Raw genomic sequence first — 21,843 nt, 5'->3', positions numbered from 1 at the left:
CAGTGACTAACTTTCCTTAACCAATTATTAATTAAAAGGGGAGGGAGAGAGTTTTGGCAGTGTATTAGTGTTAGCTGCTCTGTTATTATTCCTGAGTTCTGTCTGCCAAGTAAGCTACATTTTAATCTGATTTAATAGCTACACACTACTTTGGGTGCCTGATACCTTCAGCCAAAAAGACTTGAAATACTTATCAGCCAATCAGTGAGCTATTCTACATGGAGCTCTGGTCCTTCAAGGCCTACACATTTAATCAATATGTGCATTTAATTATTCTGAACACTCTTGGTGGCTCCTGTAATTAGTAAAAGGATAGGGTCCCCAAACCGTATCTGCTATTTTGAGTGTTTGTAAGCTGCTTTATGCTATTTCTGAACAGCTCATCACATAACCCTGTACAGTTGCCAGTTCTAGGAATTTTCTGTGGAACTGAGCAGCTTTGCAGGTTGGACCCATGCTGTCAGTGTTAATGGAGGCACCTGAGTTACTGAAATAATATTACACCAGTAAATGAACCGCTAAAGCAATGTTCCTTCACAAAGTACTGCTAGCTCTCTCTACTTCTGTAGCTTTTACTTCCATTTCTCTGTGATCTTAATTTTATCTCATGTAGTAAATTTGGACAGTCAGTCGTATTTTCTGGACATGGATAGTACATTCTGAGAAGCCTAATCAAACTGTTGGTAAAGACTGTAACTCCAGTTTTGTGAACCTGATGGATCCCAACTAGAGACAGTAACTGAAATAAGGACTCAAAATTACCAGGTTTTGTTTAAACGGTGGTAATAGATTCTGTGTTAATACATGTCAGTGGAGAAGATTTTAGTTCACGTGTCAGAGGCTGTCTAAATTGGTTATATATATTGTATTAAAAGCTCATACATCACATGCAGAGAAGAAACAGTAATTATTATAATCAGACCAATTTTTAGCCATGACTTAGTTTTTAAAGGTGAGTGTATCAGAGGATGCTCTGTAGATAGATTATCCCAATATTAAAACTGCAGTGCCTTTTCCTCCCCTTTAAAATGTCAGCATGTATTAGCTCTTCAGTCTCTCTCAAGAAGTTTCCTGAACCCTAAACTCCGAAAATCTACCAAACTACTGACCAGTCCACCTAAGATGAAAGCATATAATACTAGAAAAGAAAAATATTTCTATTTAAAAATTAAAGCTATATGAAAATATGCAAATTACAATAATATCTACAAGTTCAACTGTGCAAACTACAGAATCTCACAGAACCATTCAGGGCATGCCACTGTTGTTAATACAACGACCCTGAGACTATTGCAGAGAAAGAAACCTAACCCCACACTTGCTTATTATCACCCTACATCCAACACACACAGAAACCATGTCATGGAGATGCTGATAGAAGGGTGCCTCTAAGTGAGCTGCCCAGCCTGCTGGCTTCTGCTGACCTGTCCCACTCCCTGAGGAGCTCCTCGACCCAGTCCTTCAGCTAAAACATGGTTTTTGAGCAGCAAACAAATCAACAAATTTATAAACAAAAGCAAACCCTGTTGCCCTGTTCTGGCCCTAGAATGGGGACCCTTTGACTCTGGCCCCAGCACAGCAGCCTGCCCATCCTAGGTACCAAGCTCATAGGTTGCCTTTGGCTCACAACTGTTCCCTCACAGTTTCTTCTGCTTGTTCTTCCACTTTCTTCTTGGGGTTTTAAACTCCTAGTTTCGTAGATGCTTTCTGAAGATGTCCCACATGTGGGCATTCTCAAGAGGGCTGGCTGTTCTCTCTTAAAGGCCCAAACTGCCCTGATACAACGCCCAACACTGCTCTCATGAGTACACCAACTGTAGTCCTAAAAAAAAATCCTTGGGCACTTTCCAAAAAGAGGTTATACAACTTTTGAGCTTGATGAGCGGGAGCACATAGATGGGTCTTATTTTCCTGAAGTGGTCTTGGAATTAGCTTTGAGATGCTATGGATATACCCATAGACACCCTAAAGTCTATAGGCACCTACAGTTTTGACAGTAAAGATATGTAAGGGCCTAAATTCTCACTTGGGATCCACAAACTAGGTCTAATTCTGATATATGCCACATGTCAACAGTAAGTTTAGCTCAAAGCACAACAGCTGCTATTACTTCCCTTAAATAAAGTAGAGAACCAGAGGGTAGATAAAGGGAGGATGCCCATTTTCTATATAATTGCTTAATGCTTACAACACTGACACAAGAAATGGGACACGCAAGTGTCAAAAATCATGCATCTTTCAGGGGAATCTCTTCTGCAGAACTCCCAAAGAAGAAGCCTTACCTGGTCTCCCTCTCTAGGACCCCGGAAGCCAGCCCTGGCATGGCTTCTCAATGGACAAACCTCTGATTCAAGACCCAGACTCCTCTTTAGCCATAGCTCCCCCAGTAAGCCATAGCAACCCCACATCAGTGTAATAATTCTCTGGTGAGCTCCTTGCAAGTGGGGTGTCTTTAATTCTTCAAAGGACAAGGGTAGAGTACCAACATCCCAAAGATCACCACAGGCTGCTCAGATGCAAACACAGTTTTTATGATGCCATTTCAATTCCCTCTGTCCTTCCTTGGACTCCACTGTCTTCTCCCAGTCCTTTTTTTCTATTCTGTCCTCCCTTGGACTCCTCTCTCCAAGTCTCATTCTGTCTTCATGCTGGGCACACCTTGACACACTTGCACCAAAACTGTTACAAACCTATAGGAGTCAACACAGGGACTAGCAGTCACTCAATAAAATAAAACATAATATACAGGGAACCAATCAGAGAGCAGTCTCTGTGGCATGCTGCCAGGTCCAGGCTGCCATTTTCCCTGGGGTTAAAAGCACGTCTACATATCCCACTTACAAAATTATTTACAGCAATTAATTACATCAATGCAAACTCACACAGAGTGTTCCTCACCAGAACCCAGTCTACAAATCAGCCAACTTAGCCCCTCTGGTTATATCAGGGTTAATGCTTTCCCCAGCTCAGTGGAGTTCAAGGAGAAGAAGAATGACCTAAATGGTTGAAGCTGTACACCTGTGCATCAAAGACTAAAAGATTCCTGGAGCCAAACAGAGGAAACAAAAGGGACCCTGACTTTGTAGCTCTATTATCAATTCATTCATTTGGGAGGGGGCTTTGTGGGACAGGATACATGCATTCCCATCCCTGCTGCAAGAACTGTTTATGCATTTTTGCATTGAAAAGTTGTTATCCAATTTGTGTATTACACAAATAATGTTTGCAGTAACGAACAGTAGATCTCCCTTCTTCCATGGGGATTCCCTCAGCACTGGGCTACAGAGTCATGTTCCCAGTTTTGCTCACTCTCTCTGGCCCTATGAATCTTGCTTCCTGCATGGTGGCAGAATTTAACAGGAATGGCCTCACTTCAGCTGGATTAGATGGAAATCTCTTTTGGTGGTTATGTCACTCTCCTGGAATAAAAGAAATGTAGGTCTGAGCGCCTTCAGGTTGAGAAGGACATACAAGCAAGGGTTTAAAGCCTATTTCATTTTTACATGCCTAAGAAGAACTTATGGGTGCCTGTAAATGTGCAGGGATGCTACTCTGACTTGTCAGAGCAGACTCGAACAAAATCTGCTGGGGCATGCTAAATAGCGTTCTCCAGCAGGCTCCATGTCTCGTGCATTTAGCATGCCCATGCTTTGAAATGGCAGCAGAGGTGCTTTAACTAAACCTCGTTGAATGACCCCAGATGCCCTAAGAGCCCTAGTAAGTGCAAGTTTTGGCACTCGTACAAAATATGGATTCTATTTTCACTTGAATAGGTTCACGTAGCTCGAGCCTGCCTTTCTAAGCATGTTTGGAACACTACTTTGTGAAAATGTATTGTGTCAGAGCCAAAATTGTGGTTCTTATTTCAATGTAGCTCTGTAGTTTGTTACAGAAATATATTATTACACCTATGTGCCTGTTTCTATTGTTTCTTATTCCTATTATTAATCTTAACAACAATTACTATTATTTACCAATCATTTATCATTAAATTATTACCATTAATGCATAATATTAGCATAATTATCCATCAATAATGCTAATATCTCTTACATTGAAACCTAATACATCTTCTAATAACTAATGTTTGTGTCATTAACTGAATCTTAGCAAATGAATTTTCTTCAAATTCTGTGGGGAGAATTTATAAAATATTATTTTAAATTCCTGAGTACGATGAACAGGATCTCTCTTCCTGCAAGCTGAAGCAATTTATTCTGGATTTAGAAGAGAAGAACATGTTGGTATGCCTTTCTGAGAGGGAATGTATCTCCTGCTATATCAAGATTGTAATAGCATTGCAAGGCTTATATTTCTTTATGGTTGGTTATATGAAGATGAGGAAAGGGCTGAGAGATAATCACCTTTACACTTTCTAAATAATGACCAGGAAAAATCACAGGTTGCCGGGGCATGATGTCACTCCCGGCATGCAGGAGCAGGTAGAGATAAATTTCAGTGGCAGCTCTGCTTGCCACTCCAGGGTCATCTGCTCTGTCCCTGTAGGTAAGTATTGCCAGTCTACTGCCCTTCCCAGGCAATCAAGTGAAAGCTTCCCATTCTCACCACATCAAGTTAGGAAATAAAATCTTAACAGCTGTGAGAACATTAATTGAGTGGACTATAAATGAGTAATACTCCAAAAATTTTGATTGATGGAAAATTCAAGCTTTTTTCTGTTAAAAGTAACACTTGCAGCACTAAGGTCACTGCATATGCTAGGTAAGTGGAATACCCCGAAAAAGATTCTTCCTGAGCATTTTTTTTTAAAGTCTTTTCCCCATATATTCACAAAGTAGACATATGTCTCCACTGGTCAAAAGTTGACTGTCAAAGCTTCTCCAGCCCATTCATTTGTGGAATATTATTGTCTGACACTGATAGAAAAGAAATTAATTTTCATCATGAAATATACAAGAATATAGAACAGGTTTCTCTGGTCATCAAATGGAAAGACATGCTAGACCCAAGTAAAGATGAAGGGGAAGAAAGGGGGAAGCTTTTCCTGCCTTTTTTCTCGACTTAAAAAGACTCTGTCACTTTCCGGGAAATGGGAATCATGGATAAATAGCTTTATGCAGCTTAATATTGGAAATATCTTCCATATTGGAAAAGAGAGATGTTGATGAGGAAATGAAGTCCAATACAGGTGTTTACTTTGTTTCACCACAAAGCATGAGTGTTTATGTGAGAGTTATTTTTAAGACTCCATCTACATATTACACATAAGATGCAATTAACCAGTTAATCAAGTCTTAATCTGCCAGCAGCACATTCAATCAATAAATGGCATGTTAAAAGGAGGAATAAACCATAAAATTAGTATGCATATTTTCTGGAATAACTTTGTGGCTCCTTCCTATCATGCCATTAATTGAACATGTAGCCAGGGGCCCCTGTGGCTGGGAGCCCTGTCAGTTGATCAAGGCTTCCATCCAGGGGTCCCATATGTACCTCAGAGCCTAGGCATTCATACTTAACATGGACTTCCAGCCACAGCAGTGTACCAGGCACTCCTATGGCTAGGAGACCACTTTAGGAAGGCCTTCAACATTGTCTCTCACCCCATTCTCATTAAGAAATTAGGTGACTGTGGTGTTGATGCCTACACAGTCAGATGGATCACAAATTGGCTGGAGGGCTGCACCCAGAAAGTGGTGGTGGATGGGTCTTTTTTGACCTGGAGGGATGTAAGCAGTGGGGTCCCCCAGCGCTCGGTCCTCAGGCCTGCACTATTCAACATCTTCATCAGTGACTTGCACAAGGGGGTGAAAAGCACCTTGTTCAAATTCATGGATGACACTAAAATGTGGGGAGAAGTGGGGCAGGCTACAACTAAATCTAGACAGGTAAAAGGGGTGGGTGGATGAGAACAGGATGGGATTCAATACTGACAAGTGCAAGGTGATGCACCTGGGGGGGGAGAATCAGCAGCATACCTACAGGTTGGGGAACTCCCTTCTCATCAGTGCAGAGGCAGAAAAGGATCTTGGTGTCATTATTGATTCCAAAATGAACATGGGCCACCAATGTGGGGAGCCAACCATACCTGGTTATGCATCCACAGATGCATCACAAGCAGGTCCAAGGAGGTGATCCTCCCCCTCTATATGTCATTGGTCAGGCTGCAGTTGGAGTACTGCATCCAGTTCTGGGCACCGCACTTCAGAAGGGATGTGGACAGCATCAAGAGGGTCCTGAGGAGGGCCACTTGCATGATCAGGGGTGAGCAAGGAAGGCCCTATGAGCAGAGGCTACAGGACCTGAACCTGTTCATCCTCCACAAGAGAAGGCTGAGAGGGGATCTGGTGGCCATCTACAAACTGGCCAAGGGGGACCAGCAGGCATTGGGAGAGTCCCTGTTCCCACGAACTCTACCAGGAGTAACTAGGAATAATGGCCATAAGTTGACTGAGAGTATGTTCAGGCTAGACATCTGGAGGCACTACTTCACAGATGGGGCAGCTATGATCTGGAACCAACTTCCAATGGAAGTGGTGGTCGCTCCTACCCTGGGGGTCTTCAAAAGGAGGCTAGATAATCACCTAGCCAGGATCGTTTGACCCCAGTGTCCTTTCCTGCCAATGGCAGGGGGTCGGACTTGATGCTCTGCTCAGGTCCCTTCCAACCCTACCTACTATGAAACTATGAACTGACACAAGCTTCTAGCCAAGACAGTGCTCTAGGCAATTCTGCAGCTGGGAGACCACAATTCATGTGGGCTCCTAGTTGTAGAGGTGCATTAGGCACTCCTATGACTAGGAGCCTGTGTCAGTTGCTGTCTCCCAGCCCCCTGGGGTGTCTGGAGTGCCCTTGTGGCTGGAAAACTGCATCAGCTGTAGTCTTTCTGCCAGGGGGACCCCTAAGGTGCACTTATAGCTGTGAGCCCCATAAGTTGATAGGGCTCCCAGGTGCGGGAGACTCCTACTTGTTGGGCTCCCCCTGCACCTGAAATAAGGCATGATGGGATCTGATTCTCAATTGTGTGGCATGGTGAATTGTGAATTGTGCATCAAATCCCATGGCACCTTTGCCTGTATGTTTAGAAGAGCCCTATGAAATAGGTTAAACAAACAGTTGCCTAGAATGGTTTAGGCAGGAATGATCTCTTGTGGTCCTTTACAGTCCCTACTTTTCTATGATTCTAATTTAATTTTCTCCATGACCATAATTTTGAAAAGAGTTCATGAAACCTGAAAAATGATGAGACATATTTTAAAAAGATAATAAGGGAAAAAACATACAATTTGCATATGAAATTGTAAAAGTTTTTTTCTTTTGGATGAACTATTTTTTTTCTTTAGGAAGGAAAACGCCAAGACAAATGGAAAATTCAGCACTGCAGTATATAAATCGGTCTGAGAACATAATAAGAGACTATGACTCAGATCACAGTCTATAAAGCTGACGGCTCCATCTCTAAAGCCACATCTCTGACAAATAAGGGGTAAATGGCAAGTCTTGGAGCAAGCACTAACTAGTTAGAGATTTCAGAGTTAGTGAAATTTTGAAAGCTGTCAAGAAACAAAGCAGAAAAATCTGCTTTTAGGAAATGCCAGAAAGATAAAAAAGTATTGACCCTTTTTTCTTGAAAATATCTCCTGTCATTTTATGTATATTTTTAAAAAAATTATATTTATTGATTTTGCATATATATTAGTTTTTGGTAATTCAACCAGGACCAACTGGTGTTAGGTAAACTCAGCAAACACATTACATATTGCATATAATCCACATTAAAACCATTCAATTAAGAGAAAGTAAGTTGCACTGTGAATTGTTCCCCATGCCTGACTCTTGATAAAAAATTCTTATGGGTGAATATTTTGACGCACTCTTTAGATACATGTTCAATTAAAGCTGTATTAAATTATGCAACTGATCTTTCTGATAACTCATTATACACGTGTATGTAATGTCCTGTACATATTGTGGAGACACCACAATTTGGTTATTTTGTATTAAAATAAGTATTTATTTGTATTTAAAATTGCTTCTGTGCTCAGAAAATTCAGCTTATCCTCTCCCAACACTTATTCTTTGAACTATCTTGGAATCTGTTAATTGGGTTTGAGATTAAAGTAATAAAAATTAATCCGCTAAGGAAGTAAGCACTGAGGGTTTGGATATACTGTATAACACAAAGAAATTGGTGTAATATGTCTTTTATCAGGGTAAATGCAGAAGGGAGACTTGACATACTGCTGTTAGTTAGTCTATGCTGTGTAACATTACTCTTTGGATTATCAGGTGATAACTATATAGCAATGTCATTTTTTTCAATGAAAAAAGGGTGATTTATGAGCTTTTTTCCAACTAGTTGCAAGGTGCTGTAATAGCACCAAGTGTAGGCAGGTACACTGAAAAATTATCACTTATCTTTCTAGATACCATTATAACATTCCAAGCTGTACAAAATAAATGACATGTTTATAAGTGGCATGTCTACACCCCTTGTTTATTTGTCTTTGTCACAAATAACCTTAAAAATGGAATATCACAGATTCGCTAGACATCTTCTATAGTTGAAATTTCCCCATATATTCTTGCTATTGGATAGTGTCACCACAGCCACAACTAACTGCACATTTACATAGTTTAACTTGTTTGACTTTCTTTCAAATTTAATATTATCTGTGGTTTTACTGTGCTTTTAAATCAAGATAATTCAATACCACTCTTTATATATTTACTTCTTATATCAAATTATTCATTTAAATTCTCAGTCTTAATTCTCTCAATTTAATTTTTGTTTGGGAAAATATTATGTAATGCTAAGACTTCCTTTAGGAGCACAATTTTAAACAATCTGAAGATACTCAACTTTGGGCTGAAATTTTCCATAGTATCAAAGCACAAGTAATAGTTGGGAAAACAGCAACATTTCTTAATACATTTTTACTTAAAAAGATTAAAAATGTCCAGGAATAAAAGATGACCCTTGGTACTAATCAGCTGTATTCATATTGGTTGTAAACAGACATCACATTTCACTCAGTCCTTATTGTCTCAGGTACTGACCTGGATACGAACAAGAGCGGCACAGTTACAGGCTTGAAACAGGTCACCTTTGTGATGCCGTAACAATTCTTACTGCTGCACAAAGTGAAAGCAATAGATATCCATGCCTTTTGCCATGCCCTGAATTAGTAATAATTTGTGCCTCTTTTTCACAGCAGTTGTCTATTTGCTTTATCGCAGGAGAGTACAGGCACTCTCTAGCTGCCACAGAGTGCTGCTGGGACTTGAGGGGCCTAGCCCTGCATGTCCCAAGAATTCCTAATGCAGGACAAGGCTCCTCAAGCCCCACAAGCACCTGCCTGGTTTTCTCCCCTGACAAAGAAGTGTTACCAAGAATCTCTGGGGCCTGAAACCCCCAGGAATTTTCACCCCCTCCCCTTCCTCCAGGCATGCCTGGAGTACATCTCTGTAGGCAGAGAACACTAGCTTTCCCTGCTTACAGAGATGAAGCCTTGAGATGACCGTCTCTGTAAGGGGAAACCTTGGCCTTCCCCACCTACAGAAATACACCCAGATATTTCTGGAGGTGCTTCTGTAAGCAGGGCATATGTGGAACATTACTCTGCAAGGTTAATACATGGGACAATAGGTGATGTATGTTTTGCCAATCAAGTGGATCAGCTGTGCTGGGACACATCCTGGCATAGCTGATCCACTTCATCTGGTGACATGCATTTATACCCATACATACATAGCCCTTTTGAGTTGCATTACTGATCCTCAGCCAGAAAGAGCACACATCCTGGCTAGCTTGTTAGGGAATGATCTGCAGTAACCTTGCAGATGCACAATGTAATGTCCTGGGAAAAAGTGACAGCACATTTTATCCTGCATACTTCAGCAAGACCTGAAGTGAGATGGTGTTCTTGTACATCTGGAGTGTCATGGCAGAAAACACTTTTTCCCAGGAAAAATAAGACATTCTAAAACTACCAAGGAGGGAAATCCACCATCCTGGGGGTTACATCAAAAATAGTACCAGTGAGGAGCTCACTCAGCTGCCATTGCAGGGATGGAAATTTGGAAAGTTTCTTCCTTCCTCTGGAGATGTGGAACAAAAGCCTAAATTAATAGTGAATAACGGAAGGTTAAAAAAAGTTGGTCCACAAGAGTAAACCTTTAAATATACTTGTAAACACATTTTCATGTAACTATATTCTTCAGAATATCTACTTGATATTTCAAAGGAATTTGTTGGGAAAGATGTCATATTGAAAGTCAAAGGAATGGCATGATAGCTGCTTGCAGCAGTTGCTTTGAGATTCTGGGCAACTGTGTTATGTAGATGGAGGGACGTAGCCATAGGTGAATCAGATGCTTGAGATGGGAATAGAATGTGAGCAATTTTTACCCATCGGATCCAAGTTTTTTCAAACATAATGTCTTTCTCTGTTACCCACAGAAGATAAACAATTCAAAGATAAAACTAGTATTCACCTTTAAGAACAAATCTTTCCCTCTTGGCTGCAATGCACTGTCCTCTCACATACTCAGACAAATTTACACTAAGGTGGTTTGGTTGCTCTATTATTTGTAAATTAATATTTCATTAAAGAGTTTCTGCTCACATTCTGATCCTTGTACTGTGCAATTACCTTTGCAATTATTTAAAGCAAAAAATATAAAGTATTATGTTTGGATAAGCTGTTAGCGGGAACAAAATATGAGTCACCTTGAACACAGATGGTTGGTATTGCATTGTGGCTACAATGCATTTTTATGTAAGGACAGTGCATGCTCCCAGGAGTACAATATGAGTGCACTAACAAGGTGGAAAATTCAATTTTGGGGAATCCACGGAATAAAGACTGCAAAACTTTTTCATCTACGTATCAGTAGGAAAGGAGAAAGTAAGTATTAGGACATCTAAATAGTGTGACTGAATAGTTTCAGTCAAGTAACTTTTTCAATTTGATTTTTCATGTTTAGATACAGTTTTCCCAGTTGATATTTTGTCTGTTAAATAGCAGACCTTCCAGCTTTATTTAGGAGGAGAAGGCTAAGTAGATAGAAACCATGACTAAAAGTTGTTTCCTAGTATAATACTTCTGACACACATTTAAACTGACAGCATTTGGAAGGCAATGTCTCATTTTCAAGCAAGTTTTGTCTATGTATCTATCAAAATATTCTCCAGAAGCCTGGAATTTGACATTATTTAATTTGTCAGTCTCCAGAGTCCTGTAACTGGCATAAGAAACTGATTTAATGATAATTAAGCTGGAACACTTATCCTTCTCTGTCTTAACAACAATAGATAAAAATGCTATTTACATACACTGAGGAGACGTCTAATGTGCACTTTAATGCACAGTAGCTTATTTTACTGTGTATTAACGTGTCATGTAAAAAAAGTGTGCAATTACACTAATGCACAGTAAAATAGGTTACTAAGATTGCTCAGGGACTGGAGCAAACCCTGGGAATGGCATACCCAGGGACTAGCATACAAGAAAGCTCTGAAGCTGTGGACACTAGGAAGGCCACTCTTGCAAGAGCTGGGGAAATGACACTTCCCCTGCAGGCAGGGGCAGCAGCAAGGGGCACAACCTTGTGCTGCTGCCCACACTGCTCTCATGCACAAAGGAGAATTGTGGCAGGGCAGTGGGGAGCTGGGAGCAGGCAGCTTTCTGCACCCCACTGCTGTGCCCTGCTGTGCTGGGTTCCAATGCTGTTTTGCAGAACCAGCGAGGGCAGCACAGTAGGGAGAACTGCCAGCATGTGTTGCCTCCCTGGAGCCAGGTGTGGAGCTGGGAGGCAGCTGGGGCTGGGGCCGGGGCCGGGGCTGGGTCAGAAAGGCAGATGTTTGCAGCTGGCCCACGTTTTGGGTAGCTGATGACAGCCACAGAGCCTGGGCTGGGGGGCAGGAGCTTTGGGTGAGGGGCAAGGGGCAGCAGGGCTGGGGGCAGGGAGCACAATTAGGGCATCCTGCCATGTACCCCCTGCCCTCATTTTGTTTCTCTGGCATGCTGGAACTCCAGCACCTTCCAAGATAGGTATTGTGGGGGTTTTGGTCAAAAAATGTTGCCTAACCCTTTTATAGAGGGTAGCCTGGGTGACAGTGACCATAAAACCATCACATTCACTGTCCATCACAAAGCAGGCAAATCAGCTAGCAAGGCTGGAGTTTTGGACTTCAAAAAAGTGAATTTCAAAAAGCTCAGGGAAACAGGAATGAAGTGCTGTGGGACCAGGGAATGAAGGTGAAAGGAGTGCATGAAAAGTGGTCATTCCTCAAGGACACAATCCTTGAAGCACAAAAGAAATCTTGAAAAAGAAGAAAGTGTCATACAATGGTAGCTTGGGACAGTCCCCAAGGAGAATTATACAACAATGGCCTGCACTTGTAGGGAACAGATTAGAAAGGCTAAGGGGGCGACTGAATTTAAACTAGCAATGGAAATCAAGGACAATAAAAATCATTCTTCAGGTACATAGGGAACAGGAGAAAAACAAGTGGAAATGTGGGGCCGTTGCTTAACAACTCAGGACAGCTGGTTACTGACACTCAGAAGAAAACAGAACTCCTGAATGACAACTTTGCTTCCGTATTTCACCAGACTCAAGGGAAAATCATGCTAGACCATGCGCTTAACTGTGAGACAGTCAGGTGGATCGGAAGCTGGCTGTGGGGTAGGTCCCAGAGAGTTCTAATGAATGGATCTGTGTCATGCTGACGAGAAGCAGCCAGTGGTGTTCCTCAGGGGTAGGTGCTTGGTCCAATACTTTTCAACATCTTTATCAATATTTTGGATGTGGGGGTAAAAAGCTCACTGGCCAAGTTCATTATGATACCAAGCTATGGGGGAGCATGGTCATGCTTCAAGATAGGCTGCAGATACAGTGGACCTAGACAGGTTGGCAAGTTAGGTGGACTGGAACCAGATGAAGTTCAACACTGAGAAGTTTCACGTGCTCCATCTGGGGACAAACATCCCCCAACATACTTAATTGCTCAGGGGTGCCAAACTGAATACATCATGACTGAAAAGAATCTAGGGTTAATAATAGACCATAGTATGAACATAAGCCATCAGTGTAATGCTGTAGCCAGTACAGCAAACAATACTTTGGCATGCATCAACCAATGCATCTCAAGCAAAACAAAGGAAGCGATTCTTCTGTTTTACTTGGCATTGGTGAGACCACAGCTGGAGTACTGAGTCCAGTTCTGGATGCCACGCTTCAACAAGAACATGGAAAAACTTGAGAGACTCCAGAGAACAGCCACCCATACGCTCAGAGACTTGCAAGGCAAGCCATATAAAGAAACGCTGAGGGACTTGGGTCTCTTCAGCCTAAAAAAGAGAAGGCTGAGAGAGTACTTGGTAGGAGCTACATCAGGGGAATACATCAAAGGCTCGGCGAACAACTGCTCACCAGGGTACCATTGGGGAAAATCAGAAGTAATGCCCACAAACTCCTAGAAGACCATTTCAAGCTTAACATTAGGAAAAACGTCTTCATAGTCAGAGTGTCCAGACTGTGGAATAAACTCCCTCCAGGGGTGGTACAATCACCTACCCTGGATATCCTCAAGAGGAGACTGGACGGTCACCTAGCTGGGGTCACCTGACTCCAGTTGTCTTTCCTTCCTAGTACAGAGGGGAGGAAGAGGGGCCGATGATCTTGCGATGTCCCTTCCAGCCCTTACAATCTATGAATCTAAGTGTCACTAAAAACCATGCACATTTATTACTCTGCATTAAGACAGCCTAATGAGCATTTCTTTAGTACCTCACATTGGAGGTACTAAATTTAACGCACATTAGAAAAAGCATTTTAATGCATGTGTAGATGCACCCTGAAAGCATTTAAGGTACTCTCAATTTTTTCCTTTAAATAACAATACAGGGCACTGGATATATATAGGCACAGAACTAGCTTGGATTCTTACAGCAGTTAAGTAACCCTGAGAGGAGTGATTAGAAGGAAACCACTTTGATTTTGAAAAATTTAGAATATATACTACAAGTTACAAAATACACCTTTTTCAAATGGAGAAAAAACCCCAACCTGTTAACACTATCACAGTAATGTATCCTGCCTCTTGTCTAAAGTGTTGGATGCTGCAAGTGAGAGAGGAACAATGGGTAAAACCCTAGTCATACCCAGTTCACTCCTCCTTTCAACATTCATTCTCTGCCACTTTGTGACATGGAATACTGGGCAAGATGAGCTTGTAATGCCAGTAAATGGCAGTTCTTATGTTCTTATTTGCCATAAGTGGGAAAACTTTCAGGTACAGAAATTCCACTTGGGTCTTTGTGGAAGTGGGGATGACCTGATTTCATCTTCACTTAAATCTCTTCATGGCAGAAAGAAATCTTCTCACAGGCAACAGAAGTAATCAGAAGAGAACTTCCTGCTTGGAAACGAGCAGACCAAACCTATTCCTGTAATTACAATGAGTCGGAGTAGACTCAATTAATTTTTCAGCTCAGGGATGCCGATACATAACGGGCACTTTAATTAGAGTGACTCTCAGAGCCACCCACTTAAAGCACCTCCTCCCCGCCATTCCCAGAGCAAGTCTATAAACAATCTCTTAAGCTGAATAGTGACATATTACACCCTTGATGGAGTATGATCATGCTTGGCTGCAAATTCTGCCCCAGAATGAGAGGGGAGAAGTTCTGTGTCTTTCCACAATTGTCATTTTTTTTTGGCTCTGTGTAGAATTCTGGGTGAAAAAAAGTACAAGCCCAGTATAAGAACCATATATAACATGTAGAAACTTTTGCTGATAAAAGTACAGGAACTCTCCTCTTGATTCTATCCTAAACCTCTATCTTTTAACTAACATGAGAACAAAAAAACAGAACAAATTAAGAAATAATAAGTCACCAAGGATAAAGAGGCTTCCAGTTGAATGCCTGAAATTCAGATTTGATGCATTAAAGCACCATCTTCACATGACAATTCTGAAGATCTGAAGAGAGAAAAGAATGCCTGAACAATGGGAGCAGACAATAATATGCCCAATTTAGAGGCAGACCAAAGCAGCAATGGGAAAATTACATCAAACCTTATTTGTAAAGGATAAGCAAAGATGTGACAAGGTGAAAAATCATTGCACAAGATAGGAGGAGATGAAAGGTTATAGTTAAGGTGGTTATAGGTCCTTGAGGTCTGTGAGAGAAAGAAAGGGCAGGGGGAAGAGGGAGGAGAGAGAAAGAGAAAGGCAGTTAGGATTTTAGCCAAAGTGATGGATATATTAAAGTTTGTTTTGGAATAGATGAGGAAAGCTGTGGTTGTGCCTACCAATACTGTCACTGAGTTGGAATTCTACAACAGACTGTTTATTCCAGTTAGTTACCGAAGACTGGACTGAGTTTAGAATACCTGGGGCTTCTGTTTGAGCCAAAACTTACTGTATAATCTCAGCATTTATTTTGTGCCTGAAGGAAAATATATTTCCAAGCATTACAGAAAAAGCAAACACACAGAAAGTTGTCACTCGCACAACTCACGTAACATTGCCTTCTAGAATTCTTCCCCTATGTATTCACTTGTGCCATTAGGTGACCTAGAATGAGCTGATGCCTTCTGAGCAGAAAACGGTACAAAACACATGATCAGGACTGCTAGGTATTATGCATCTCAGATGGAGTTCATATAAGTTTGGTAGCCCTGTTATGAATTCCAACAACTCAGCTGCAATCTCAGTTGCCTGAGCAGAGAGAACCCAGCAGGTGTGGACCTGCAATTTCAACTTTTGAACTTATACTATGGCTGTTCCCCCAAAATGAATCCTAGACCACCAGCGGGTCCATCTCCCTCTCTTCCCACCCTCTCTCAGCCACCAACAGTGGCTCCAACCCCCCCTCTTCCAATACAAATTCCCTGTGTTATATCCAATAGTACCTTGGACAGCAAGACTTCAGGTACTCTCTGTACTCCAATACCCCAGCAACCACCTACTCTAGTCTCTACCTATCTCCTGTTCCAATCTCCAATACTATCTATCTACCCAGGAGTTATTTTTCCACCTCAGCCACAGTACTCTCTACTCCATACTCTGTTATAGACTTCATACAACATACTTTATCATTTCTATCTACCAGAACTTCCTTGACACCCAAGCAGTCCTTAACCACTAGAAAACCCAGTTGCTTGCCACAAATGTACCTCCTCAGCAATCTCCCACAGTCCTTGCATCCATGCAGTTATCCTAGAGCTTCCCACTACTTCCCCAGTTTTGTGAAGATCCATGGTCTACCAAGTCTTTGTTCAGAGTACACAGTCTCACCACAAGTTAAATTTTATTTTATAATTTTCATGAAATGTTATAGATGAAACAGAATAAAACCTGGCAACTACGATACTCTTCTAAACTTGATGACACCCAAAGCTAAAGTCTTCTATTCTTTTCACCTAAACACATGGAACATGAATGCCAAATATTTAGGCTATTTTAATAACATCACTATGTGCTTCCGGTGTAATACTTGTAAGACAGACAAGTATGCTGATATACCCAGAGGATCTGAATTAAGTTAGGGTATCTGAGCATTTTTTTTCACAGTTCTCTGAATTTCGTTACTTGTTTTATTAATACCAAAATCATCATACTGAGAGCAACACGTTTCAATACTGACCATAAATTAAAAGAAACGGAAATCTTTTTCTGAACTTCATTAAGAGAAACTGCTTTACCTCAATGCAAATATGAAATGATTTAAGCATAAAAGAAAGCTTGATGAAGGAAATCTTTAGTGATCACCTGCTGGTTAGTTATAATAGACTTCAGTAAGGGGCAATGGTTTTCAATGCTCAGCTCTAGAGACTGATCCAAGAGCAGAAAGGTAGATGCTGTAGTGTTGCAGATAGATTTGTTTGGAAATCCATGATAGTCAGAGCTGATAGACTGGAATATTGAAATCTTGATGATGTAAAAAAATATTAGTATCCCCCATTTTCTTGTTTGTAAAACAACTTGTTTTATATCAGATTATTCCATTAAAATAAGGAAGAGTAAATTAAGTCTTCCATACTTTCTCACAGTCCTAGAGTAATGGAGCAAACATATTACAAGTCAGAAACTTTTTCTTTGAAATGGGAATTTAAGATATTTGCATTTATTGCCCTCATCTCTACCTGATACACCTGTATAAATACACATAACATTAATAGTAGATGCACATAATGAATCATATCCTGAAATTCCCAAGATGAGGGATGTAAAACCTTCATCTTGGAAATTTCAGGATATGATTCATTTTGACTTACATATGACTAGTATCAGTCAAGTTCCCCAGTATAGCACCAATCCTTATTTTTAACTGAAAATTACTATTATTTTTTTCGGGGGGGGGGGAAATGACACATTTCTCATGACTTTTTTTTAGTTGTTTCTCAAACTTAGTAAATGAAAATCAACTCCTTTTCTTCCTTTCATCAAAGGTTTTAATTTACTTTATTTATATTTCTGTAACTTTATTTAAGGTTGATAACCAAGATCGGGGCAACAGGAGACATATATTCAATAATAATATAATCAATTCTAATCTATTGTCTGATCTTACCTTATTGTAGTACCCAGATCATATTCTGTTAGGAAGCCAGTGCAATCTAATCCATCATTATCATGCACTATGGTGCAACTGGGGAAAATATTTGGAACCTGTTTTCTATTACTGGTATGGACCTACGTCTCAGTACCTGAATGGTAAAACTTTTCAAAATGAGAAGGATAAATAAATATGGCACTGGAAAAAGAACGACAGCTATCATAGGCTTATTTCAGATTGTGAAAATAACTTTTTTAGCAGCTGCAGGTTGGGCCAGTTATTTCATGACTGCCATTTTGATATTGCTTCTTGATTTCAGAAAGAGCTCTATCAATTACCAGTTTATTCTACCACATGTTTTAAAAATTAAGGTATTTTTTCCTGTAAGCTGAACTACATGCTTCAGGCATTATCAGCTTAGATCAGCTCTTGAAAGTAAAAGTATATTTTGTGTGTCATTGGAATAATGTTTAAAAATATTGAAGTTTTTTTTGTGCCTGGCATGGCTGGGAACACTAAATGTTTATTGTATAAATTTATATGTTCTCATTTTCTTAATTCTGAACTGATTTCTCAAAAACAGTGTCAACGAATGAGGAGATTCTGGAAAAGGATTAGAAACAATTTTTCCACAAGTAATTCCCAGTGAAGCAGATGAAGGTTGTTCAGTATCAAGAAGAAACATTATGAATACTACATCAGGTGACCACGTTTCACATTCTTCATGTTAAACATATTTTCCTTATTGAAGTTTTCCTACAGAGTCATTTATTGACATGAACATTCATTTTCTGACATGCTCAGTAGAAAATACACCTGTAACAGAATATTACACTTGACATTTAATTTTGAAACCACAATTTGCTTTCCAATTGGAGTTTTACTTGGGTAAGAAGTGCTGAATAGACCCTTTAATATTAGATTTACTATACAATTCTTTCAAGGGAGGAACACTGTGATTTTGAAATGTAAGGATTTACCTAAGCAATTCCCTTGCTTCTGGAATTTATAGTAAAGGAATTCCTTTTGCATTGTTTGGGAAGAATCCAAAGGTAATACTGTGCCTTTTTATTTTCAAATACCATATTGTAGGAAGTAAATGGTATTATTTAGGAAGTGAGATGGGCTATGAGATTGACAGCTATTTAACATAAAGGAATAAGAGATGAGATAGCTATTTATACATACTTCTTGTTGCAGCTCTTCCCATCGAGTATTGAATTTTTCTAGTTTCTCATTGATCAGTTCATCCAAGACCCCACCATCGGTTAAAGTTTGTGCCAGCTCCCGAATCTGATTACGGTTATCTTCTGGATGTCGCATTAAGTTTTCCAAAGACTGAAACAAATTCATAAATATTATCATGTTTTCTTCTTTCAGACCAAAACTCTGAAGAACAATCATATGTTTCTAGATTGTAAGAAAGAAATCTTTCATTTCAAGCATAATTGTAGTGGGGACAGAAGATAAAAGTATAAAATGTCTTACTGACACCATCAAATTGTCTGCACTATGTTTTACTAAAATCCAAGACCCAGGTCTTGCAAAGTGTTAAATATGTGATTAATTATAAATATGCGAACAGTTCTATTGAAATGAAGTTTCATTTCTACCTGGGAGAAATTTTACATTCTTTGCATTCTCCTTTGCCCAAGGAAGGGTCTGTGGGCCTGAAAGTTTGCAAATAAAAAATAATTTTGCAACTATCTAGTTGCCCTAATAAAAGATATTGCCTCTACCACACTGACTGCTATTAACTTCACTGCAAGTCCTGCACTTAGGACAGAACAATCTCATGCACTGGTACAGGCTGAGGGCTGACTGGCTGGGCAGCAGTTCTGCAGAAAAGGACCTGGGGGTTACAGTGGACAATGAGCTGAATATGAGCCAACAGTGTGCCCTTGTTGCCAAGAAGGCTAATGGCATACTGGGCTGCATTGGTCAGCAGATGTTGTCAGCAGGTCAAGGGAAGTGTTTATTCCCCTTTATTCAGTACTGGTGAGACCACATCTAGAGTACTGTGTCCAGTTTTGGGTCCCCCATTACAGAAAGGATGCAAACAAACTGGAGAGAGTCCAGCGGAGGTCAGCAAAAATGGTGAGGGGGCTGGGGCACATGACTTAGGAAGACAGGCTAAGGGAACTGGGCTTATTTAGTCTAGAGAAGAGAAGACTGAGGTGGGATTTAATAGCATCCTTCAACTACCTGAAAGAGGATTCAAAAGAGGATAGAGCTAGACTGTTTTCAGTGGTGACAGATGACAGAACAAGGAGAAACACAGTCTCAAGTTGCAGCAAGGGAAGTTTAGGTTAGATATTAGGAAGAATATTCTCACTAGGAGGGCAGCAAAACACTAGAACAGGTTACCCAGAGAGGGGTGGAACATCCATCCTTGGAGGTTTTCTAGACCTAGCTAGACAAAGCTTTGGCTGGGATGAATGCATTGCCAATGTCATGATTTCTCACAAATAGAACACAGTTTTTAAAATGGTATTGCTATAATGTACAACGCGATATCTGATACCAGTTAAGATAGCACTTACATCCAGTGCCTCTGAGATTTCTTCTGCACCTCCCTGGACATTTTCAGTTGCCCTGAGTTTTGACTCCATCTGATTCAGCCATTTATTTTCTGCATCCAAGTAGGACAATAACTCTTGCCAGCATGCCCATACCTCCTGGTGAAAAATGTATATTGAGACTGAAAATTATAATTAAAAGAAATATTGCAAATGGTCATATACAATTATTTTATGAATTATAGAGTGATTATGAAGTAGAGTTTTTTCTAGAGTTTCACATCTATAAGAATTCCATATATGGACAGAACACTTTCAAGCACCAATGGACATTTATACATGTACATTTTTGTCCTATAACGCACTGGAGATCCTCTGTTTCGGAGCAGATTAATCGAGTCTGACCCACACATGAGCTCACATGCACTGCGCTGTATTGTGTGCAGTTGAATAAGTGGTGAAATGTGCATCAGTACACAGGAAATGCTAGAAGTATGCTTTTGAGCTAAAGCACCTCTGAGGTGTGCACTGCCACCATTTTCTTTGTGCTGACATGCATTTTGCCGCTTATACAACTGTTTTTGTCACAGCGCTGGGCATTTTTTAAAGCACTGGAAGTTGGGGGGCAGAGCCTGCAGCAGAATCTGGGGTCTTTGGCCATGTTTGCCATGACCAGTGGCAGTGAGCTTGGTGCAGACCTGAAACTCTTGCTACATGTTGTCACTTGCCCCTTGCCTCATCTAGATCCACCACTGGTGTTGGACCCCTTCCCACACATCCAGACCGATCACTGGTGCCACTACCACACCTCATGTTGCCCATGCCCTGGGCTAGATCTGGCCCACAAGAAGCCCCACAGTACAGATCTGGCCCAAGAACCCAGATGAGTTTGACACCCCTACCATGATAATAGAACATCGGAGGACTACTTAGATGCTGCAAATAAAATGTACATCCCAGCTGAAATATTTTGGGGGATTAAATATATGCCCCCTCCTCCCCAGCTCTATTTTTCTTACAAGACTAAAAGTATTTAGCTAAGCAAAAGTCTGTACCATATTTTATGAACTCTCCCTTAAACCTTATCATCTATTCCTAGTTCAAAATCTCTGTATTAGGTAACTAGTGGTTGCTATGGCCCAAACTACCAACTGTACTACTATGTTACATTAAGATAACTATTGCTTTTTTTGTAGGATGAATCAAATTTATATCAGCTTATATCAATATGAGCACAATTTATCATGATAACAGCAAAGGTGGCAAGTGTAAAGGTCTATAATATGCTAATCCATCTGGTGACTATTTAACTTGTAAAAGGCAGGGTAGATTTGTACATTACAGCCTAAAACAGAGATGCATAAGCTTTTGCATTTCACTTGTGCCATCTGACTGTAATTTTACAGGCTGACAAAACAGCTGACCTCCAGAGTTTTGCACTTTCCATTTAACCTGCTGCAGAGTCGCTGGTAGTTGGTAATTAGGACATCAAGTTCCTTTTTTAAGGCCTCATGAGCTGCAGGCGGAGCCCTTGCTATAAAATTATTCACAGAATCTGTGAGAAGCTTCACTTTCACTTCTTTCTGTGCAGCCTCTTCTTTTGCCCTCTGTAAAACACAAATACAATACAACAAAACATCTTTTAGTTTGCTTTCATTTTTGAGGTAATAGATATGTTTACTGTGAATAATGAATACATGCATTGCACAATTAAACAACTATTTGGATCATTCAGAAGAAGAAAACAGTTGTTTTCAACTATGCAGTTTATGAGAGTGTTCCAAGCATAT

General features: G+C 40.4%; 1 protein-coding gene across 8 annotated transcripts in view; it reads right to left on the bottom strand.

Annotated features, from left to right (window-relative positions):
• The window catches only part of DMD (dystrophin), a 1,922,593-nt gene that overhangs the window by 1,116,026 nt on the left and 784,724 nt on the right, over positions 1–21,843 (bottom strand). For all 8 annotated transcript variants that reach the window (XM_019529123.1, XM_019529125.1, XM_019529122.1 and 5 more), the window contains 3 exons: positions 21,478–21,660; positions 20,078–20,212; positions 18,723–18,872 (listed from right to left, as the gene is read on the bottom strand). In XM_019529123.1, coding sequence (XP_019384668.1) covers positions 18,723–18,872; positions 20,078–20,212; positions 21,478–21,660 — 468 coding nt within the window. The remainder of the gene's footprint in view (positions 1–18,722; positions 18,873–20,077; positions 20,213–21,477; positions 21,661–21,843) is intronic.

This window comes from Crocodylus porosus, unplaced genomic scaffold, assembly GCF_001723895.1.
Source record: "Crocodylus porosus isolate Cpor-Errol unplaced genomic scaffold, CroPor_comp1, whole genome shotgun sequence".
Classification (NCBI taxonomy): Eukaryota; Metazoa; Chordata; order Crocodylia; family Crocodylidae; genus Crocodylus; species Crocodylus porosus.
Note: the sequence above shows the minus strand (reverse complement) of the source record. Positions and strands in the feature narration are given on the sequence as shown.